Source organism: Mastigoproctus giganteus, chromosome 8 (assembly GCF_048544385.1).
Source record: "Mastigoproctus giganteus isolate SK-2022 chromosome 8, ASM4854438v1, whole genome shotgun sequence".
Classification (NCBI taxonomy): Eukaryota; Metazoa; Arthropoda; class Arachnida; order Uropygi; family Thelyphonidae; genus Mastigoproctus; species Mastigoproctus giganteus.
In genome coordinates this window covers 157,232,482-157,254,388 of record NC_143582.1, presented here as the reverse complement: position 1 = coordinate 157,254,388, position 21,907 = coordinate 157,232,482, and the positions used below count along the sequence as shown (strand labels likewise).

Sequence of the window (21,907 nt, the reverse complement as noted above, 5' to 3'; positions counted from 1 at the left end):
TCTGTTCGTCGTGCCTCGCGTTATGATGATAACTGGATACGACAGTGTCTAGAGTTCTAAATTTTTAAATAATATGACATCATAATCATGCTTGCTGAAGTAACTACTGCAGTAAGTATGATTGCAACAATACAAATATCTGTCAACAATTTCTTTTTTGTCTCACATTTTTGTCACATTACATTGTTAGGTGCCCCTAACAGTTGCATATGTCGCTTCAACTACAAGATCGGTACATCAATCGGTGCTATTTTACAGAGATATTTAGATACGTTGCACTCGTAAGTATACATCTCTTGCTTTAGTTATCATAAATCCATTGTATCTTGTCTTCTAGAAAATATGAAAATCTGTGAATGATCAGGACTTAGAGGGGAACAGGTATCCTGTGTGTTATCAGACACTCAGTCTAAAACACTGATGGATCCAATATCTTTCTATTACAGAAGATTTAGGAGAAGTCCGGTTGGCCTGCCTCTCTAAAATCCACTCATGCACACCTTCTCGATGGTAAGCCCTGTTATGTCACTTAGATGGCAACGAACGTGTAGAGTGGTTCTCTTCAAGACGCCTGGTCAGTGTGAAGAGGAAAAGACCAAACCCTCCAACATGTGACAGCACGACAAAACAAATGACCCTCAGTCCCCAACGGCTTTCACTCTCCCTCTTATGGCAGCGAGAGGATCAGAGTGGAAGCAGAGGGTGCTAAGAATCTCTGGGTACGACCAGGCTGCCATGCACAGAAACTGAACTTGGCCTGTTACAACGTAAGATCACTTATCAGTGAAGACAGGATATTAGAGCTGGAAAAGGAATTAGAAAATGTGAATTCGAATATCATCGGTTTGGCTGAAACAAGAAGAAGAAATGAATCACTTATAAGTTTATCAAGTGGAAATCTGCTGTAATACACCAATGGAAACAGTGTTTGTTTATTTGTTATTTGGTTTTTAGGAGCATTAGCAACTAAGGCCATATTGCTCCGGGATATGCGGTGGTCATTCCCTGACCTTTCCGCATCCTCCGTATTTGGTGGTGATGGGCTCGAAAACTGGTCTAATCAAGAAGCGTGTGCTACGCACTGCTGCTCCTTCCCACCTGGCTGGAGGCGCCCAAGGAAACAGTGAAAGGAGTGAAGGTGGTTTTCTGGTCCATAAAGATTTAAAAAACAACATTTTGGAATTCAAAAGTACATCACCAAGGGTGTCAAGACTAATACTCAGGATTTCTAAGAGGTACAAACTAAAGGTTATAATGATTTATGCACCAACGTCGAGCCATGATGATGAAGAGGTTGAAGAAATGTACACCGAAATTGAGAGTCTTCTAGATCAGCAGAAAACCCACTACACTATTATTATGAGGGGCTTCAATGCTAAGGTTGGAAAAAGGCAAAACAGCACAGAAAGGGGAACTATAGAAAATTTTGGAATTGGTGAAAGAAATGAAAGCATTAGCATTAGTAGAGGCATTTGATGCAAGAAAGCAAGCTTATGCAGCATCAGCCAAAAAAAAAAAAAAAAAACCACTTCCACTTCACCCCTCTCCAGCTGAGCCTTAAACTTATTTGGGCTATCAACTTCCACGACAAGGGATGGAAGTCTGTTCCACCAACCAACCACCCGCTGGCTAAAGGCAAATTTCCGCACGTCTATCCCACATCTGTCTTTCCCCAAAGAGCCGAAAGACTTGTGGAATTTGCAGAATCTCAAGGATTATCAGTAATGAACACTCTTTTCAAGAAAAGAGTGAAGAGAAAGTGGACATGGAGGAGTCCAAATGGATTAACAACTAATGAAGTCGACTTCATCCTCACTAACAGAAGATATATTGTGAATGATGTTACCATCCTGAATAAGGTAAATGTTGGAAGTGATCACAGAATGGTAAGATGTACACTTGACATAGATGTAGGAAAGGAAAGGAAAAAACTGACTCAAGTAAATAATTCAAAGGTCTTTGAGATAATAGAAGAGGAGAAAAAGCAGTATGTACTGGAACTTAAGAACAAGTTTGAGCTTCTGCAGACTGCTCAGGACAAGATATCGAAGAGGAATATTACAACTTTCTGAAAGTGATAAAGCCCAAGAAACCTACAGGGAAAAAGAAATCCAAAGAAGAAAAAATTAGTCGAGAAACACTTGTTATAATGAACCGAAGGCGAAAAATGAAGAGCAAGATAAATACTAACAATGAAAAAATTGAGTATACTGAGTTATGCAAAGCCATTAGAAAGAGACTCAGAGAGCACATAAGAAGATTTAACACAAGAAAAGTAGAACAAGCATTAAAGGTAAACAAAGGATTTAAATCAGCAGCCATGAGCAGTAATACAGAAAGACAAATGATACTGAAAGTGAAGAATAGCGATGGTGTACTTATAAACAGCAGAGAAGGCATAATTCAAATAGCAGAAGACTACTATAGAGAATTATACAAGGAGCAGGGGAATGATGCCAGCAGTGGGGAAGATGGATTTCAAAGTAGCAACGCATAAGACATACCCGATATTCTTCTTGATGAGGTAGAACATGCATTGAAGAAAATGAAGAATCACAAAGCCCTGGGAGAAGATGAAGTTACTGTAGAGTTGTTAAAATTGGGAGGAAGAGACATAACACAAAAACTGGCAACGCTCTTCACAAAGTGCATTAGAAAAGGTGTGACGCCTAAGCAGTGGAATAATGCAATCATAGTTTTGCTGCATAAGAAAGGAGATAAATCAGAAATTGGAAATTATAGACCAATTAGCTTGTTATCCCACATCTACAAGTTGTTCACAAGGGTCATTACTAACAGATTAGAAAGAATACTTGATGAGAATCAACCGAATGAGCAAGCTGGCTTTAAGACAGGATTCTCAACTATGGATCACCTTCACGTAATATCACAGCTAATGGAGAAAGCAAATGAATATAAAACACCATTATGCCTGGCATTTTTGGATTATGAAAAGGCATTTGACTCCATACAGCATAAGGCAATGTTTCGGGCACTGGAAAGACAAGATACCCCACATATTATGATTTTGAAGAAAATATATGAGAATGCTACCTCCTTTATTAGACTAGACAAAGGCAGTGTGAAATTTAAAATCGAGAAAGGAGTTCGACAAGGAGACACAATATCTCCAAAGCTGTTTACTGCTGCCTTTCAGGAAGCTTTCAGAAGATTAGACTGGTCGCAGAAAGGAGTCAATGTGAACGGAGAGTACCTAAACCATTTACGATTTGCAAATGACATTGTGGTCATAAGCCACGATCCCAAAGAATTAGAGGAAAATCTTAATCAGTTATGCACAGTTAGTAAGGATTTTGGACTAAAGATGAATATGGCTAAAACAAAAGTAATGATGAACAAGTATGCCACAGAAAGGAAAATAATGATTGAAGGAGCAGTAATTGAAAAGGAGTCATATGGAGTCATATACTTATATGGGACAAGTTATTAGCTGTAATAATGATAAATGGCTGGAAGTCAAGAGAAGAATAAATTTTGGATGGATAGCATTCAGGAAATATAGTCACATACTGAAGAGCAATATCCCAGTTTGTCTGAAACGTAAAATAATGAACCAATGTATACTCCCCACCATGACTTATGGAAGTGAAACTTGGGCACTCACCAAAAGAATGGAAAAGAACTACACAGCGAAGAATGGAATGAATTATATTGGGAATCAGACTGTTAGATAAGAAGAGAAATACATGGATTATGCAGCAAACTCAAGTAAAGGACATTCTTATCAAAACTAAAGAACTAAAATGGTCTTGGGCAGGACACATAGCTCGAAGACATGATGACAGATGGACTAAGAAAATAGCAGAATGGTACCCAAGAGGAGCTAGAAGAAAGCCTGGAAGACAAAGGCAGAGATGGATAGATGAAATTCATGAGTTTGTGGGTAGTAAATGGATGGCCAGTGCTCAAAACAGAAGGAACTGGAAAGCTGCTGGAGAGGCCTTCATCCTGCAGTGGATTGAAAATGGCTGATGATGATGATATGAATGATCAATAAAATATTTACAATAAAAAAGCTCTTTTATTTCATAATCAATGTATACAAATCAAAATACCTAAAAGAAACGTGAAAGATGTTTTGCATAAACCATCTACCGCACGTGCTCGGCACATGCGCAACTTTTTTATTTGTCTGTTTTTTTTTAACTAGGGAAATATAATAGACACATTTTTTTCATGATAAAATTTTAATATTGCAAATAAAAAATAACATGAAATATTTCCCATACCACAAATAATATAAAACCTGTCACAAAACATTCCACAATATAAAAACAAATATTACATAAAAAAACAAATCTTTCTAGAAAAAGTACACAAAAAATCACAGATTACATGAAAAAAAAATTATTTCCCAAATATTCAAGAAAAATTTATTCTAAAAACTGCCCTGCCATATAGAATTTACTTCTTTATTAATATTTGTTGTTGATCTTCTGCTTTGCTCAATAGCTGAGAGATGATTACAGAGGAATGATTTGACGTAACGATCTGGCTCAATGGTTTTCCATTTATCATAGTCTACAACGTGTTTAATTGTCACAATATTATTCATTACGCTGAAAGCTCACTCAGCTTCATCACAGCTAATCGCAATGGTTTCAAAGATATTTCTGGCTTTCTTAATTGAAATGGGAATTTCACTCAATTTTAAAGATAAACTGCCTTTGACAAAATCTCTAAAATCATTAATTTTTATTTCATGTTTGATATATTGATATTTGGTTTTTTTTTAGGAGCATTAGCAACTAAGGCCATATTGCTCCGTGAATATGCGGTGATCATTCCCTGACCTTTCCGCATCCTCCGTATTTGGTGGTGACAGGCTCGAACCCCGGTCTAATCAAGAAGCGTGTGCTATGCACTGCTGCTCCTTCCCACCTGGCTACTGAGGCGCCTTTTATTTCATATTTTATCAGAAAACAAATTTCTTATTCAATTGTCACCATCTTGCCACCGAGACGAAAGTTCTTTCACATTCCACGATTTCAGGTAGCATATGTTTAAAATTTCTTTCAATGGTATCATTATTTTCTTTATTTAATTTAAAATCACTCTGTTGCATTAATAACTTATCCTTTAAGGATAAAACAATGCATTTAATAACTTGTCACAAGGTAATTTTTTTACTTTCGATTTTGATTCCTTCAAATTCTTTCCACTTCAACATGCCCTCAATTGTAGCTTCATCATTTTCTTCAGAATTTTTCAAATTAGCAATAGCATTGATAGTATGAATTATTAATTTATATGCTTTTACCATTGTGATTCTGAATGGTAAGAGCTCCTGCAGGATGTCAATCATTAGTGCTAAATTTTTAAGAAATTCCAAATTTAAAAGTCGATTTAATAATCTGGAATATTTAACTTCTGATTCAAAATGTTTGCACAATGTGGGATAATTCCTCCAACCCACAATTGCTGTCTGCAAGCTACAAGCTGCCCATCGTGGCCCGAACTTTATAGTTTCCACATCATGTTCTTTAGCAATCCTCCTTAATTCGCCCTAGTTTTTTGGAGATTGGTAATACAGTTTTTTTTTTTTAATTAGTGCCTGTATGCCATTATATTTTAGAACATTTTCTACACAGTGGAAGGCTCAACAAAGTTTCAGAATCTGCCAACATTTCACCTTCGTAAAGTTTATATAATATCTTAGTTGCCTCACCCCCCCCCACGTTGCTACTGTCACTAGTTATTTGAATACTGTGCAAAATGTCAGAATCACGTGAATATTCAGCTACTGTCAAAACATGGACAGGAGAAATTTACTGGAAGGCATGGATCACTCACTTCTCCAAAAAACATATGCCTATTTGTCAGAGTAAAGCGGAACCACAACACAGGTTGACCAGAGGCTGGCTATCATCCATGTTGGAAATCTTCTTAATCCTCTGACTGGCTATGGAAAGCAGATTGACAAGCGCAACTTCTCGGTATGTGACTGCACAGGTTTTATGGACACCGCTAACATTGTGAAACGGTAATCCCCTTCACCCTTAATTCGTGCTTTCTAATTACGTAAATTGCCTAAAGGCCAGAGGTGACAATAATGCATACAAAGTTGTCTCTCCTAATCCATTCGTTACATGGAAACTTTCTTTGATCAATGGAAACTATTTTAAATGTAATTACCAAGGGGAATCAAAAAAATTCGCTCTAAAGAAGTTCATTAAACAGAGGTCCGACTGTAATTAAATCAAAAATGAAGTAATTTTAAAATACATAACCGATCAATTGTGCCATTAAAATGCTGAGAATGGGGCCCTGCTCGCCCCACTGTAGTACTCTGGATATTCAATAATTGCATTCAAGATTTCATTTGTAAAATAAATGATCGTCTCAACAATGGGCTCACAAAAATTCAAAAAAAAATAACAATGGGCTCTTGCAAGCCCATGTGAGCCCACCATAGCTCACCACTGGTTAAATTTGAAAGTGTCTGCAATTCTGCCCAGACAAGACAGAAGGAAGTATATTCTGAAAGCATTGTCAATTAATACTGCCCTGGAGACATTGTGCAAGGCTCATGGATTAGAATTTTTTTCAGTGTAGTCTGTGCTTGTTAATAGGAGAGACTACTTCTATAGGGATGAGATACACTTGAATAGAAAGGATGCAAGAATATTTGCTGATGCTATCAAGGCAGTGTTAGGTGGGTAAGAAAACTGCTAGCTTTGGGGGGGGGGGATACACACACTAATAGATAAAAAATAGCTGCAGGCAGAGATGAAAAAAGTGATTCTTGCACTGCATCTATTGGAACAAGCTTTCAGCTTGTTCCAATAGAAGTGCATGTATACTTGCATGTACACAAATGTTACGAGCATAGTAAATAAATTTGATGAATTTGTAAGTGCTGGTCAAGATATCAAATGCAGAGATTATTGAGATATCAGAGATGTAGTGTCACTCAAATAAAATGGATGCAGAATTTGAATATGGGGAGTACAATGTATACAGAAAGGACAGAATATGTTTTGTTTATGTGTTTATTCTTGATAGCAAACTCCAGGGTTCCGCCTATTAGCCACTGTAGCATCTGTATGAGGCATGTGCCAATGCCAGCAGTGTGGTAAGTGTGGGTGCATATAGTGGTGTGTTTGTTTTTGTTCTGTTGAGTGTTGTTTGCCAGCTCCTGGCATCTTCACAGGCATGGGGTATAGTATGAGAGTATTCACTGCCCCGTCTCCCAACCCTACCCACATGGAGGGTCTACAACCAATGCATTGATGGTATACCTGAAAGAGGTTCCTATGGAGAGCAGCCCCCCCTGGCCCACCCAAAAATCTTGAAAAGAGTGTGGGTTTCAGTGGGGAGAAGTCGGGTATGGGAGTGGAAGGGGATTTGGTGATAGGCAGAGTGAGGAGATAGAGTTGAGGCATCCCCGCAAAGAATTTGAGAAATAGAAAGTAGTGGGACAGTGGGTGAAGATGGTAGCAGGTTTCTTCAGTTGGATGTTAAGTGCAGTATACTGCATCTTCTCTTGAAACCCTTGTCCACAAAACTGGCGAATGCAGTGGTCTCTTTACTGTGGTGCTTCTTCCAAGCTGCATGTCTCCTTATGTAGTTCCGTTATGATGTCCAGATAGAGATTACAGTTGTATATTATGTGAGATGCTGTTTCTTACTTAGAATTTCTCCTGTGGAGGCCACAGGAGCAATTCTAAGTGTCACAGAGCCAGAGACTGAACAACTTGGAGTTGATGCCGTGCCCTGTCATCAGGAAAATAAGAATAGCTTCAGGCCTGGGCAGAACCATTGAATTTCTTGCTTTGTAAAGACCCTAACTGCTGAAAGGAACTGAAACACGTAGTTCTGCCCAAGTCTGATCCAGTCCATTCCTCTTGCCAGGCCTCGGTAATGGCTTTTATAATGCTGACATTATCATCTTTTGGTGGGATGTAGATTTATGGTGAAGTTGTTTATCCGAGTATTTGTCTTCTTCTGTAGTATTATAGGTAGCAGTAGGCCACTTTGTTGTTATTTGGTTTTTAGGAGCATTAGCAGCTAAGGCCATATTGCTCCGGGGATATGCGGTGGTCATTCCCTGACCTCTCCCCATCCTCCGTATTTTGGTGGTCATGGGCTCGAACCCCAGTCTAATCAAGAAGCGTGTACTATGCACTGCTGCTCCTGCCCACCTGGCTGCGGAGGCGCCAGGCCACTTTGTACTGTATCAGTAGCTTGCCGTTGATGACTTGTGTGAGTGTAGAGACGGACAGGCCCTTGAAATAACAAGGAGGAAAAAGCATTGAGCCTGAAGCAGATATCTCTTTACCAGGCTGTGGTTAATCTTTTGGCCACAGGTGCCGCTGGTGCCTGTGGCCAAATTCCCCAGGCTGTTTTAGTGGTTTTGATCATTTGGCCATCTTTCTTTTGTTATCTTCTTTATTTTCTGGATGATTTTGTGTGAGCTACAAAGTTTATTCGGTCATCTAGGATTAAATCCACATATATATATATGTGGTTCCTGACTAGTTTAATATGTGTTGCTTAACCTGATGTTAGGTGGTCTATTTACATTTAATATTCCTTTCAGTAAAGCCTGTTTGTTTTTTTCTGTTGAAATTTGGGGTTTATGTGTGCTACACCATTCAGATTGATCAGCGAGGTTCGCTTTGGCTCGGACCTCCAGATCACATGTAGAATTTCCAAATATGAGCATGACAAATCATCTGCATAGGCTAACTTGATGGCATTGTCATGTTGTAGTGTTAGCCACCTGTAAAAGATCATATTCCAGCAATAGGGACTAGAACCGATCTCAGCGGACATTCTCTTGTGAATTCTCTGATCAATTTATATGAGCCTGCAGTTATGACCAGGCTTCTTTCCTCAAAGTCGATATAGTGTGGCTGAGATACCCTGGATACCCTGAACCTCTCCAGGATGCTTTGCCGCCATGCTGTGTCAAAGGCCCCTTTGAAGAAACAAAGAGGCTGAAGATGTACTTGAAGTAGCTAGAGGTGGTTATGTCCATTACTTCTTTGATGGCATCTACAATGCAGTGTCCCTTAGCAAAATACAAAAAGGACAGACAGGATATCAATATCATTAATAAATATAGAAAACAACAATAAGACCAGCATTGAACCCTGGGAAATCCACTAATAATTTTAATCCATGAAGAGCAGTGTTCATTATTAACCACTCTTGGTCTGCTCCCAATCAACCATCCCGTTTTCCAGAGCAAAAACTTTCTCTTAATGCTGTACTGCTCCAATTTGTATAGCAGTATTTCATGTGCAACAGTATCAGAAACTTTCCTGAAGTTTAAGTATGTAATAACAAAATATTTTTTGCATCCAGTTCATTTGTTACTGCAGGTTGCAGTAACAAAGGAACTGAATGCAAAAACAGGATTACTCCTTAACAAATCCATGTTGTGACTGGAGTATAATTGCAATCCTGTCTAGATGGTTCTGCATTATTTCTTTAACAAGTGACTTCATTATTTGACTTGGAACAGAAGTTAAAATAACAGGTCTGTAATTACTCATAACACCTTTAGATACCCTTTGTGAAATGGGGATACATTTGCACATCTCCAGCCCATGGGGAAGCTTGCGTAAAGTATCTAAAGATACGCTCATAATTAGGGGGGCTAAGGTTTTTGTTTGCTGCTGCCAACAGAAATGGATAGATCCCACCACTCCAGATGCCTTTGTTATGTTGAAATTCAACAATTTCTCTTCCAATTTCCTCTTGGCTATCACAAAATCATTTAGCTCCCTGTTATAGAGTTTCATAAACTTCTTGCCTCCACTTCCCTAAAGAATTCCTCATGTGTGAATGTAGATGCAAAATACTCATTCAGTTTGTCAGCAACCTGAGCAGGAAGATTAAGAGTCGAATCAACAATATCAAGTGGACCAATTTGATTCATCCCCCTTTCTTCTCATTTACATAAGTTGTTTTTATTTGCATCCTTTGCCAAAGATTTCTTGTAATCTGCCTTCGCTTGCTTAACCTCCTTTTTGACTTGATTACAGACTAGTTTATATCTGTCATATGCTTCTGTGTCGTCTGATAATTTATATGCATTCCCTACATTTTTCTTCTCTTCTACAAATGTCATCAGTTCATCTGACATCCATTTAGGCCTATAATTTGAAGAGTATTTCTTAGATGGTATGAAAAGCCTATTTATTACTTCTATGATTATTTCCCTAAATGCTTCTCATTTAGACTTTGCTGTTGGTAATATCATCAGATAGTCCCACTGAATAGAATATAAAAACTATCTGAGACCACTGTTGTCTCCTTTACAAAAGCAAAAATCCTTTTTTTACCCTTAATGGTACGGTAAACTCTAGTTAATCTGGAATAATTGGGGGGAGAGGTCCACATTAGTGAAGCAAAAGATAGCCCTAAAAGACAAACACAAATAAATGGAAAATTTAATGATATAGGTAGTGCTGATGAAAATAAATAAAAAAACAATATCACTGTACAGCCTTTATTTAAAAACTATAAAAGGACAATGCATTTATCCATCAATAGATGGATAAATGTATTGTCTTTTTATTAGTAAAATAATAAGAGGAGTTTACATCAATATAGTACGTAGAACACGAACTGAGGCCTCGTGTTGATTTACACGAATATTAAGAGAAAACCACGTCGAACCTTGGTAAGACGAGTCGCAATCACCGCAAGAAATGTTGTATACCAGATCATTAATTTCTGTTGCGAACGCGGAAAGAACCAAGCAATTGTTCAGTATAGTGTGTAACTTCCGTATAGGCCTAGGTATAATTTTAAATTCGGTATCTTTAAAGAATCTGTTAAGCTGTTTGTGCCACTGTTCAACATATGGGACAGAAATAAAGTATTTTTTGATATTACTATTGTTGATTGGTGTAGTATTTTGTATCCTATCCTTAGCTTGTACCCTAATTCGATTTATTGTGGTAATGGAATAACCCCTGTTTAAGAATCTGCTAGTTAATATTTGTATTTCTGAGTCCAAAGCAGAATCCGTCATTGAATATTTATAGGCATTTAGAAATTGATTAAAGATAATCGATCTTTTGTAGGTGAACGGGTGATAGCTATTATAATGTAGAAGCATACCGGTGTTTGTGGGTTTTCGATAGATGCTAAATTGTATTTTATTTGAGTCCCGGGTAAGCGTGAAATTTAGAAAGTTTAATGACTTTGTATCCGTATCTTCCCTTTCCAATGTAAATTTGTGTCTAGAATGAATATTATTAAACGAATGTAAAATGTCTTGGATAGTACTACTATCGGTAATAACTAGAACATCATCTAAATACCTCCCATAATATGTGATACTAAGGATAGCATACAAAATACTACACCAATCAACAACAGTAATATCAAAAAATACTTTATTTCTGTCCCTATGTTGAACAGTGGCACAAACAGCTTAACAGATTCTTTAAAGATACCGAATTTAAAATTATAGCTAGGCCTATACGGAAGTTACACACTATACTGAACAATCGCTCGGTTCTTTCCGCGTTCGCAACAGAAATTAATGATCTGGTATACAACATTTCTTGCGGTGATTGCGACTCGTCTTACCAAGGTTCGACGCGGTTTTCTCTTAATATTCGTGTAAATCAACACGAGGCCTCAGTTCGTGCTTCTCGTTCAGCAGCGTCAGAATTAGCCTTTCATGCCATTAACGAAAAACATACTTTTTTATTTAACGAGGCCAAAATACTTAACGTTCAACGTAATTATACTCGACTATTAATTGCAGAAACCATTGAAATTAAATTACACGAGAATTCTGTTAATGTTCGGCGGCCATATTTGATCTCCAATGCGTGGATCTTTACGCGCATGCGCGAAGACATATAATCACTATTTAAGTTGCAGGTTTAACCCGATTCAGTAATTTTCATTCCTGTGATCACGACATACAGTCGAAAAGCGTTGTCAGCTTCTGGAAGGAAAATCGTTTTGAATATTTTCGTTAGATTCTTTTAATTGAGTTAATTTGATTTTTAATTGTTTTAAATTGATTTTGAATTGTGTTAAATTGATTATTTAATTATTTATATTTTACTTTAATGTACCGGTAAGTTGTCGTTTTTTTCCGTTTTAATTTCTGGAGGGTATCATACGGAAGTGTTCTACGTACTATATTGAGGTAAACTCCTCTTATTATTTTACTAATATTATTATCAACGTAGAACATATTGAGTATTACAGCTCTGATTCATACTATCTAATTGTCTTTTTATACATTTTCAGGTGATGCTGGCATCACATGCCAATGCCACTTAATCGTTGCTGTGAATACCACTTAAATACAGCTTTGTCCAGCAACACTTCTTTTGGCTTTTTTAATGTCCTTCTATTTGATACACTGCTTTTATCACTCCCCACATCGAATTTTAAAGGAAATGTCTTTTAATATTCTTTTTTATTTTTTAATATCTGATACAGCCTGTTGGCTAGTACCAAATTCTTTAGAAATTTTTTTTTTTCCAGGAACGTCATTTTCAAGATGTTCTATCACTTTGAGTTTGTTAATGATAATTAAAGTAGTGTTTTCTTTTTATTTCACTTTTTAATTCTTTAGAACCCTTAATTATATAAAATATGTTAACTTATGTACATATGTATATACATATAAAGAAGTAGCCAAATAAAACGATATAAGCAATAACATCCGCTTGACTCAGAGTCAACAATGCTACAGAACAACATGCAAGACAATGTAATGTATGTTCCATCTCTCTCTCTCTCTCTCTCTCTCTCTCTCTGCAGACAATCAGTGCGAAGTGAGAATTATTCATCGGCCTTTCTAAATTCCATGTCTTTCAAAGTACTCAACTGTGAACAAAATTTTCATATTTCGATCCAGATTATCTGACATCCGAATTAACTGTAACCAGATTAGAGAGGGTTTACTGTACTTACATCATTAAGTAAATCCCATATCAATACACTGTGATCACTGCCACCTAGTGGTTATTTTATCTTCAGGTATTTTATGCATGAATAATCACTCTGATAATCAGATCAAGAGTATTAGTCCCTCTTGTTGCCTCTAACATGCAGCTGCAGAAAACAGTCATCCAATAAATCCACAAAAGTACTGTTAGTCTGTGAGTGACCAAGCAGCAAGTTCTAATTAATATCTGGAAAGTTGAAATCGCCCATTATAAGACATTCTCATTTACTCACCTACTCTATTTCTCTGTACAGTTGTTCATTGTACTCATCAGAGTCATTAGGCCTATAACACACTCCTACTCCCATTTTTGCTTTCTCGGCGCTTATATTACACTAAACTGACTCAATTTTGCACTGGCTACCCATGTCAACTGGATGCACACTGCCTTTGATTTTATGTGCTTCTTAACTGTGAGCATAATCAGCCTCATTATTGACAAGAACAAGATGCTGCATGTGGGTAGCAGTAATCCCAGGTTAACATACCAACTGTGTGGTACTACGCTCAGAGTAGTGGAAAATGAAAATCCGGGAGTAATTATACAGTCAGATTTGAGATTTTCTGAGCAATGCAGACAGGCGGCCAAGATAACTTATTGGGGTTTTGTCAATGATATTCAGGAACTTTGTTAGCAGGGAAAAGGGAGTGATTATTGTACATATCAATGGTTAGTTCCATTGCACAAAGCAATGTACAAGCAGCGGCATAGTTATGGTCTTTTGCACCCAGGGGGCAGATCCTCCTGGTGTCACCCCCCTAAATAATGTTATCAACTTTAAAAAAACAGTTTTAAAACTTAATTGATTTTAAGAAATCACAGAAAACTAAAGAGCATTTTGCAAGGAACACTAAAAATTCGGTGAATAAATTATAGTGTATTTACATAGTATTTAATATAATAACAAAAAGGGAAAAAGAGATATGAAATGTGAAAATCAATAACAGAAGAGATTTGTAGTTTCCATTTTTCTGTCTTCATTTCGGCAAATTTATCGATAACCTCATCAAAATTAATTTTACAGGCATATTCCTTTTTCAACAGATAATATAGCTAGATTTGATAATCTAGTCTGACCCATTGATGAGCGGAAGTAATTTTTAACTAATTTTAATTTGGAAACGCTTTTGCAAGAAGCTATAGATACATATACTGTTAAAAGAACCTTAAACATAATAAATTTCGCAGAGATTCCAAAAAATCTCACTTTATAATAAACTCTACAAACTGTAAAGCTGTCCACTGTTTTGCTTCCTCAACAGTTATTTTTGCAGCTCGTAAGTGACGTCTTAGTCGAACAACTCCTAATACAACGTGAGAAAAATTCATCAAAAATTTCGGTCAACTTTGAAATATGCATTTCATATTCTTCTTTCTTCACATCAACCAAATTATACAGTTGAATAATGCCATACCTTTGAAAGAACTTTGTCCATTGCTTTCGAACGAACCTCCAATTTTCGATGAAACCTATTCAGGCATTCATACATTGCTCTTTTTAATTCTTCTTGGAGTGGCAGTTCAGCAGCCTTCATCATTTCTCCTGGCATTTGTTTTTTTTATCCTTATTTTTCCTCTTCTTCCTATTGAAATGTCCATTTCCTCAAAAGTTGTATTTGCAAATTGAAGAGCCCTTTATATAATTTTATTTCTTTCTTCATTAATAAATAATTTCAAAGTCTGTAACTTTACAATACATTTTTCCAGGCTTATTCTGACTGGTTCTAAATATTTTTGTGTAAGGTTAACTTCTTGTAGAATTTCGTGCCAGAAAAAAAGATAACTTAGAAAAGAAAAATCACATATCGATGATGATAAAATTTCAGAGGTCCCTCTGGTGTCTATATTCTCTTGAGGTTCATACAGTGTTTCTAGAGTGGAAATTATTTTTTCAAATTCATTTTGACCATATTTACAGATTCATAATGTGCACTCCACCTTGTCTACGCAAGTCTTTTGCCTGTCATTCCTGTACGTTTTTTCATTATTTCCCAATTGTGTGGAGAGACTGAAAAGAAAGAATAAGGGTGTTCCAAAGAAGGTTATGCATGATGAAATGTTTGCAAATGAATGAACTCCACATAAATTTAAGAAGTGGTTTGCATGGAGCATAAACGATGCTTTGGGATTAATTTCCTTGATTTTAGATTGGACCGCACGTGAATTTTTAAAATATGTTCTTTCAAAACTTGTGGCCTTGACCACGGCACAGATTTATATCCAGTCCATCCTTTTCTAAATTATTCAAAATTGATTTTGTGAGTTTGGTAGCGGTCTTTCCAACAATGGGGAAGATGCCTAAAAATGACTTCTTACTTCAACCTTCTCACCTACATATCTAATTACTTCACACATTTGGTCAGTGTGAGATATGTCTGGTGTACTGTCAAATAGAATTCCAAAGTATTTAGCTTGCTTTATATTATCGGCTACTATTTTTTCTCTCACATAATTTCCTAAAATGTTAATAAACTTATTTTGTAACTCTGGCGATAAACATGAAGGTTCTTTCCTATCAGATGAACATTCAATTTTTAAAATATGTTCTTTCAAAAATTGGTCATAATTTGATACCAACTCTGCCATTTCTCTAAAATTTCCTTTATTTGTAGAAAATATGGATGCTAAGGTGAAAGAAAGCCAACATGAGAACCACAGAAACTTTTACCGGACAAACTCGTTTCCCGCTACCACAGTTTTCCCTGCATTTTCAGTAAACAGATGGTACGTGTTATTGGTAGTAGCAGTAGAAGTTGATAACGATGTATTGATTAGTTTATTCTCATTATTAAAAGCAGATTATTGGAGTTCATGAGTGGACTGAAATCTACTTACGGGTACACCCTCCATACTGCCCCAGTCTTAGGGTGTTTATCCCCCTTTCCACTGTTTTAAAATAGGAAAACAAACTTCTACTGCCACTATCAATAACATGCACCATCTGTAGAAGTCGTTTTCCTATTTTAAAACAGCGGGAAGGGGAGGATAAACACCCTAAGACTGAGGCAGTCTGGAGGGTGTACCTGTAAGTTGATTTCAGCCATGAAGGCATTACACTCATGAACTCCAATAATCTGCTTTTAATAATGAGAAAAAATTAATCAATACATCATTATCGACTTCTACTGCAACTACTGATAACATGCACCATCTGTTTACCGAGAATGCAGGGAGAAACTGCGGTAGCGGGAAACGAGTTTGTCTAGTAAAGGTTTCCCGTGGTTCTCGTGTTGGCTTTCTTTACCTTTGCCAATATGGATTCATCATATCCACGAACAGGAAGATTCTGACAAGCCAGAAATAAGATTACATCTAAAAGCTGATGTAAAACATCTCTCCATTTCTTTCTTTCTTTCTTTATCCAGTACTGTCTGATGAATGTGGTCAATAGTTTGCTGAAACTTCAACCCTGCACTTAAAAGTTTTCCACTTCTCCAAGCATGAGAGATGCTGTTCACTATTTTCATTGTCAGAAACCTTTGGGTTTAATTTCCACCAAGTTTTAAATCCCGGGATAAAGTCGGTTGTTTCCATTTCTTTATTCTCCAATAAAAATAGTTTGCAGCAAAAACAAAATAAATATCCTGATGATGGTGAATAAACCATCCATATCCTTATAATTTTTTCTCCATTTCACAGTGTCTTATAAAACCAGGAAGTTGTTAGCTGTTGACATTTCCCTTTAATTTTTTCTACTGCCCTTTCAACAGTGTCAAAAGGTCCGTCCTTATTTTTAAAAAATTCACTGCCTTTCTTAATAAAATAAATTTTCAAGTCATCTGGTACCAGGATAGGCCAAAAAGCAACATCAGAATTCTTTAAAAATATGTTTATTTCCTCTTCCTTTTCAGAATCTACTCTCTGCTCGTGTATTTTCACTAGATTCTTCTCCACTAGTGGACGAATAAGCATTTTCTAGATTCTTCTCCATTAATGGATGAATAACTTTCTCTGTTCCTCTTGAGAAGATGACTCTTGTACTTGCTCTTCTGATTTATCATGCTGAACATCTATAGCACTAGATGTTGAAAGTGTAACATACTTCAACAATGATCCACACATTGCTCAAATAACTTCTCTTGCTTTCTGTGCTTTTCTCTGTTGAAATCCGTTGGGTTGATTTTGCTTCATTTTGTACTTATATAAAGGAGTTCGTTAAAAAATGGAAAATACCTGTAAAATGTAAAATAAGTAGAAATCAAAATGAAAAATGAGTTTTCAGGAAATACAAAGGCTCGCCTGTATACTTTGTATAAATCCGCTCACCAAAAATGTGGTGCTAACTTAATGACTAAAATGAACTTTGTAAAAAAAAAAAAGTTGTTAAACTAAACACATTTATAAAGACTGAAAAGTATTTAGATTCCCAATTTTATGTATCTTAATAACATACCAAAAACTTAAATGCAAGTATTACAGTCACAGTCAGTTAATATAAAAATCTAAGTACCTTGTCATTAATTAAATTGTGTCAAACAGAAATTTGAACTAACAACTGCAAATTTAAGTGTAGAAAGATAAATAAAAAATTTTAAAAAATTGAAATTATTTTATTAAAGTTAGTGCTTTCTTTCTTGTATTTTCAAGTGATGGCACCCTTTTCAGGCTGGCACCCTGGGCAGACTGTTCCGTCACCTCCCTCTTGCTACGCCACTGTGCACAAGGCAATGATTATACCACATCTTAATTACTGCAGACAGATATGGTGACCTCATTTTAGGAAGGATGTAGATCTGCTGGAACAGATGCAGAGAAGGTCAACAAGATTAGCGAAGGGAACGAATGAAAGAGTGGTCTTACCAAAAAAAGCTTCAGTTTCGCAAATTGCAGCATCTGGAGACTAAGACTGCAAGATGATTTGTTAAGGTGTTCAAGGCTTTGAATGGATTGAGAAAGCTCAAGGCTGATGGCATTCTTCCTCTTGCTCAGACTACACACGATGGCATAAATTCAAATTGAGGTAGTATGGTTGCAAGATATGCAGAGGTTTGCTTCTGCCAGAGTGTTGACTGTTGGAACAAACTTCCACCTGTTGTTATGGAAGTGGATATTTTGAATAAATAAATTTAAGGAAGAACTAGTCAAATTATTGGAGGGGATGGGTAGGTGATGTGAAAAGTTTTTTTTTTTTTTTTTTGGCTGATGCTTTATAAACTTGCCCTCTTGCATCATATGCCATCAAGTGATTGTCAAAAAAGAAAAAAAAAAATTAATTAAATTAAACTTACGTTCGTCGATTATGCTCCCTTGGAACAGTAAATGCAGTGCCTGACAGCTGCTCTGCATATAAACCATATGGACACACTTGGGGGTTGTTCTACAGAAAAATCATATAACATAATCAGTATTATTAGTATTAACAATAAAATTTAATAATTGCTAGTCCTCCACAGAAAGAATGAAACAATCTAGAAATTAATAAACTTTTATTCAATACAATCACCTCTAAGGACTACACACTAATGCTATGTTCCTTAGCCTTTTTTAGACTGCTTACGTTTCCTAAACCTAGTGCTTTTTAAACTTTTGCCATGGAACCCTTCTGCAAATCTAATATTTAGTTTTAGTAATATTTAGTAATAATTAAAAATAAAAATTTAAATTAAATAATGTGTGTTTACAAATTAAATTTGAAAAAAATAAGAGAAAATTTGCAAAACTTATGGGATCCCATTCAGAATCTATGGAACTGCTACTGTAGGCAGTTCTGAATCTTGTATATTTCACAATTCATATAAAAATAGTAGTAATATATCTTAAAAACCCCTTCTCCCACACTTTTACTATGTTATATGCTCCTCTTTCATTAAAAAACAAACTAAAATAATAAAATTCCTCTTTCTCTCAATCACTCTTATTAAAAATCTCACAAAAACCAAAACAAGGCTCTCATGGAAACTAGGTGGAAAGTCTATGTGTTAACAACTCCTCAGCAATGTGAATAATAAAAAAGGGTAGTAATCTGTAGGGGCCATTTCTAATGAATAAGAGTTGTTGTTGTTGTGGTGTTTTCTGGCGCAAGAGCTACTTAGGCCATATTGTGCCTATGAATAAGAGAAGTGACAACAAAAGATAGGAGGATTGCACTGTTTACTGAGGCAAATTGGAAAGGTGTACATAAAGGCAGAAGTGAACAGAATAAAAACATGAAATCAAGCAATATAAAATGGTTTAATTTATCTGACCACTATTTCTTCAAGAAAGTCATCAATAAAAATGAAACTGTTATGTTTCTGGAAAGCCATAAAAACCATAAAAAACACAAAATAAAATATTAAAATCAAGAATTAGAAATTAGTACATGTATTACTATTAATAGCGGAAAATAATGCAAGAAAGAAAGCTTACAAAGTAAAAATAAAAAATTCCATACAACTTAGACATTAAGTCTGATATACCCTAATCAATATCATTAATAATTACAGAAAAAAATAAGCCCAGCACCCAAACCCTGTCAGTCTCCACTAATAACATTAGTCCACCAAGAGCAGTGTCTCCTGAAAACCACTCTATGTCATCTCCCCCTCAAACATCCCTTTATCCACAGCAGTAACTTTCCCCTTAATGGTATACTGTGCAAATCTGTATAGAAGTCTATGTGCAACAGTATCAAAAGGTTTCCCGAAATCCAAGTATATGAGATCAAAATTATTTTTTGCATCCAGTTCCTTTGTCACTGCATTATAGTGCCCAATCAAAATGATCAGACAGAGATCTTCCATTAACGAACCCATGCTGTGACTGAATTATAACTGCCCTCCAGTTCAGATGGTCCTGCATTACTTCTTTAACCAGTGACTCCATTATTTTTTTTTTGGAACAGAAGTCAAGCTAACAGATCTGTAATTATTCATGTCATACTTTTATCCCCCCCCCTTTGTGAATTGGGAAATACATTCACACATTTCAGTCCACAGGGACTACCCCTGAATCCAAAGATGTTCTCATAATTATGGCTAAGCATTTGCTTACCTCCTTTTCTGCCTCCCTTAATATAATTAGATAGATCCCATCTATCCCACATTCCTTTTTTTTATGTTTAACTTTAACAATTTCTCTTCTACTACTCAGCTATCACAAAATAATTTAGTTCTCTGTTAGAGTTTGAAAAAATTCTGACATCACCCTCCATAAAGAATTCCTCATGTGTGAATGTAGATGAAAAATATCTATTCACCCTATCAGCAACCTGAGCATGATCATCAACATCGAGTGGACCAATATGATTCAACAACTTCCTTCTATGTTAATATAAGTAAAGAAGTGTTTGCTACTTTTCTTTGCATTCTTTGCCAGAGATTTCTCATAATTTATTTTAACTTGTCTAACCTCCTTTGTCACTTGATTACAGATGTTTATATCTAACATAGGCTTCTGTATCACCTGATAATTTATTAGCATTAGTTGAGGCATATGATGCAAGAAAGCAAGCTTATACAGCATCAGCCAAAAAAAAACCCTTCCCAATGCACCCATTGAGTCACTCCATATGTTTGTCTAGTTCAGCCTTAAATTTATTAAATCTATCAACTTCCACAACAACAACAGATGGAAGTCTGTTCCAGCAATCAACTACCAGCTGGCTAAAGGCAAACTTCTGCACATCTGTTTGTTTGTTATTTTGGTTTGTAGGAGCATTAGCAACTAAGGCCATATTGCTCCGGGTATATGCGGTGGTCATTCCCTGACCTTTCCGCATCCTCTGTATTTGGTGATCACAGGCTCAAACCCCAGTCTATTCAAGAAGCGTGTGCTACGCACTGCTGCTCCTGCCCGGCTGGCTACAGAGGCGCCTCTGCACATCTATTCTACGACTGTCTTTCCTCAATTTGAATCTATGCCCCCTCAGGTTCTTAATCTGAACAAGTGGAAGTAACCCGTCAGCATTGGGCCTGCTCAAACCATTCAAGGCCTTATACACCTCGCAGGTGCGTAGTCTCGAGATGCTGCAACTTGCAGAACTTAACCCTTTATTCATAAGTGCACCCCTTTGTTCCTCTCACCAATCTTGTTGCCTTTCTCTGTACTCGTTCTAGCAACTCTACATCCTTCCTAAAATGAGGCCTCCAGCCCTGTATACAGTACTGAAGGTGTGGCCTGACCATTGCCTTATACAAAGGGATAATCACCTTCTTGTCTCTGCTAGCAAAATTCCTATATATCATTGACAAAACTCCATGACCTGCTCTGGCAGCCCATCTGCACTGTCAGAGAACTTCATATCTGACTGCACAATTACCCCCAGATCTTTTCATTCTCCACTTCCCTAAGTGTAATACCACACAGTTGGTAAGGTTCTCTTGGGTTACTGCTACCCATATCGAGTGCTTTGCATTTATCAATGTTAAACTTCAGTTGCCACTTCTCAGCCAATCTGCCTACCTTTTCAAGATGCTGTTGCAGTAGCATACTGTCTTTACTATCATTAACAACCCTGCCAATCTTTGTATCATCCGCAAACTTGGCCATTAAGCCTGATATATCTTCATCGATATCATTGATAAATACACAAAACAACAATGGGCCCAGCACCGAACCCTGGGGGACTGCACTAATAACATTAATCCATGTAGGGCAGTGTCCATTTATTACCACTCTCTGCCATCTCCCACTCAACCATCCCTTTATCCATTGCAGTAACTTGCCCTTAATGCCATACTGCTCCAATTTGTACAGCAGTCTTCCCTGTGGAACAGTATCAAAAGCTTTACTGAAATCCAAGTATATGATATCAAAATCATTTTTTGCATCCAGTTCCTTTGTGACCACATCGTAGTATTCAATCAAATTGATCAGACAAGACTTCCCCTTAACAAACCCATGCTGTGTCTGAACTGTTACTGCTGTTTTATCTAGGTGATCCTGTATCACCTCTTTAACCAGTGACTCCATTATTTTCCCTGGAACAGAAGTTAAACTAACAGGTCTATAATTATTTTTGTCACCAT

General features: G+C 36.6%; 1 protein-coding gene across 3 annotated transcripts in view; it reads right to left on the bottom strand.

The window, feature by feature from the left end:
- Positions 1–21,907, bottom strand: part of hgo (homogentisate 1,2-dioxygenase) — a 431,143-nt gene that overhangs the window by 306,398 nt on the left and 102,838 nt on the right. For all 3 annotated transcript variants that reach the window (XM_090379845.1, XM_090379846.1, XM_090379847.1), the window contains exon 3: positions 18,188–18,276. In XM_090379845.1, coding sequence (XP_090235971.1) covers positions 18,188–18,276 — 89 coding nt within the window. The remainder of the gene's footprint in view (positions 1–18,187; positions 18,277–21,907) is intronic.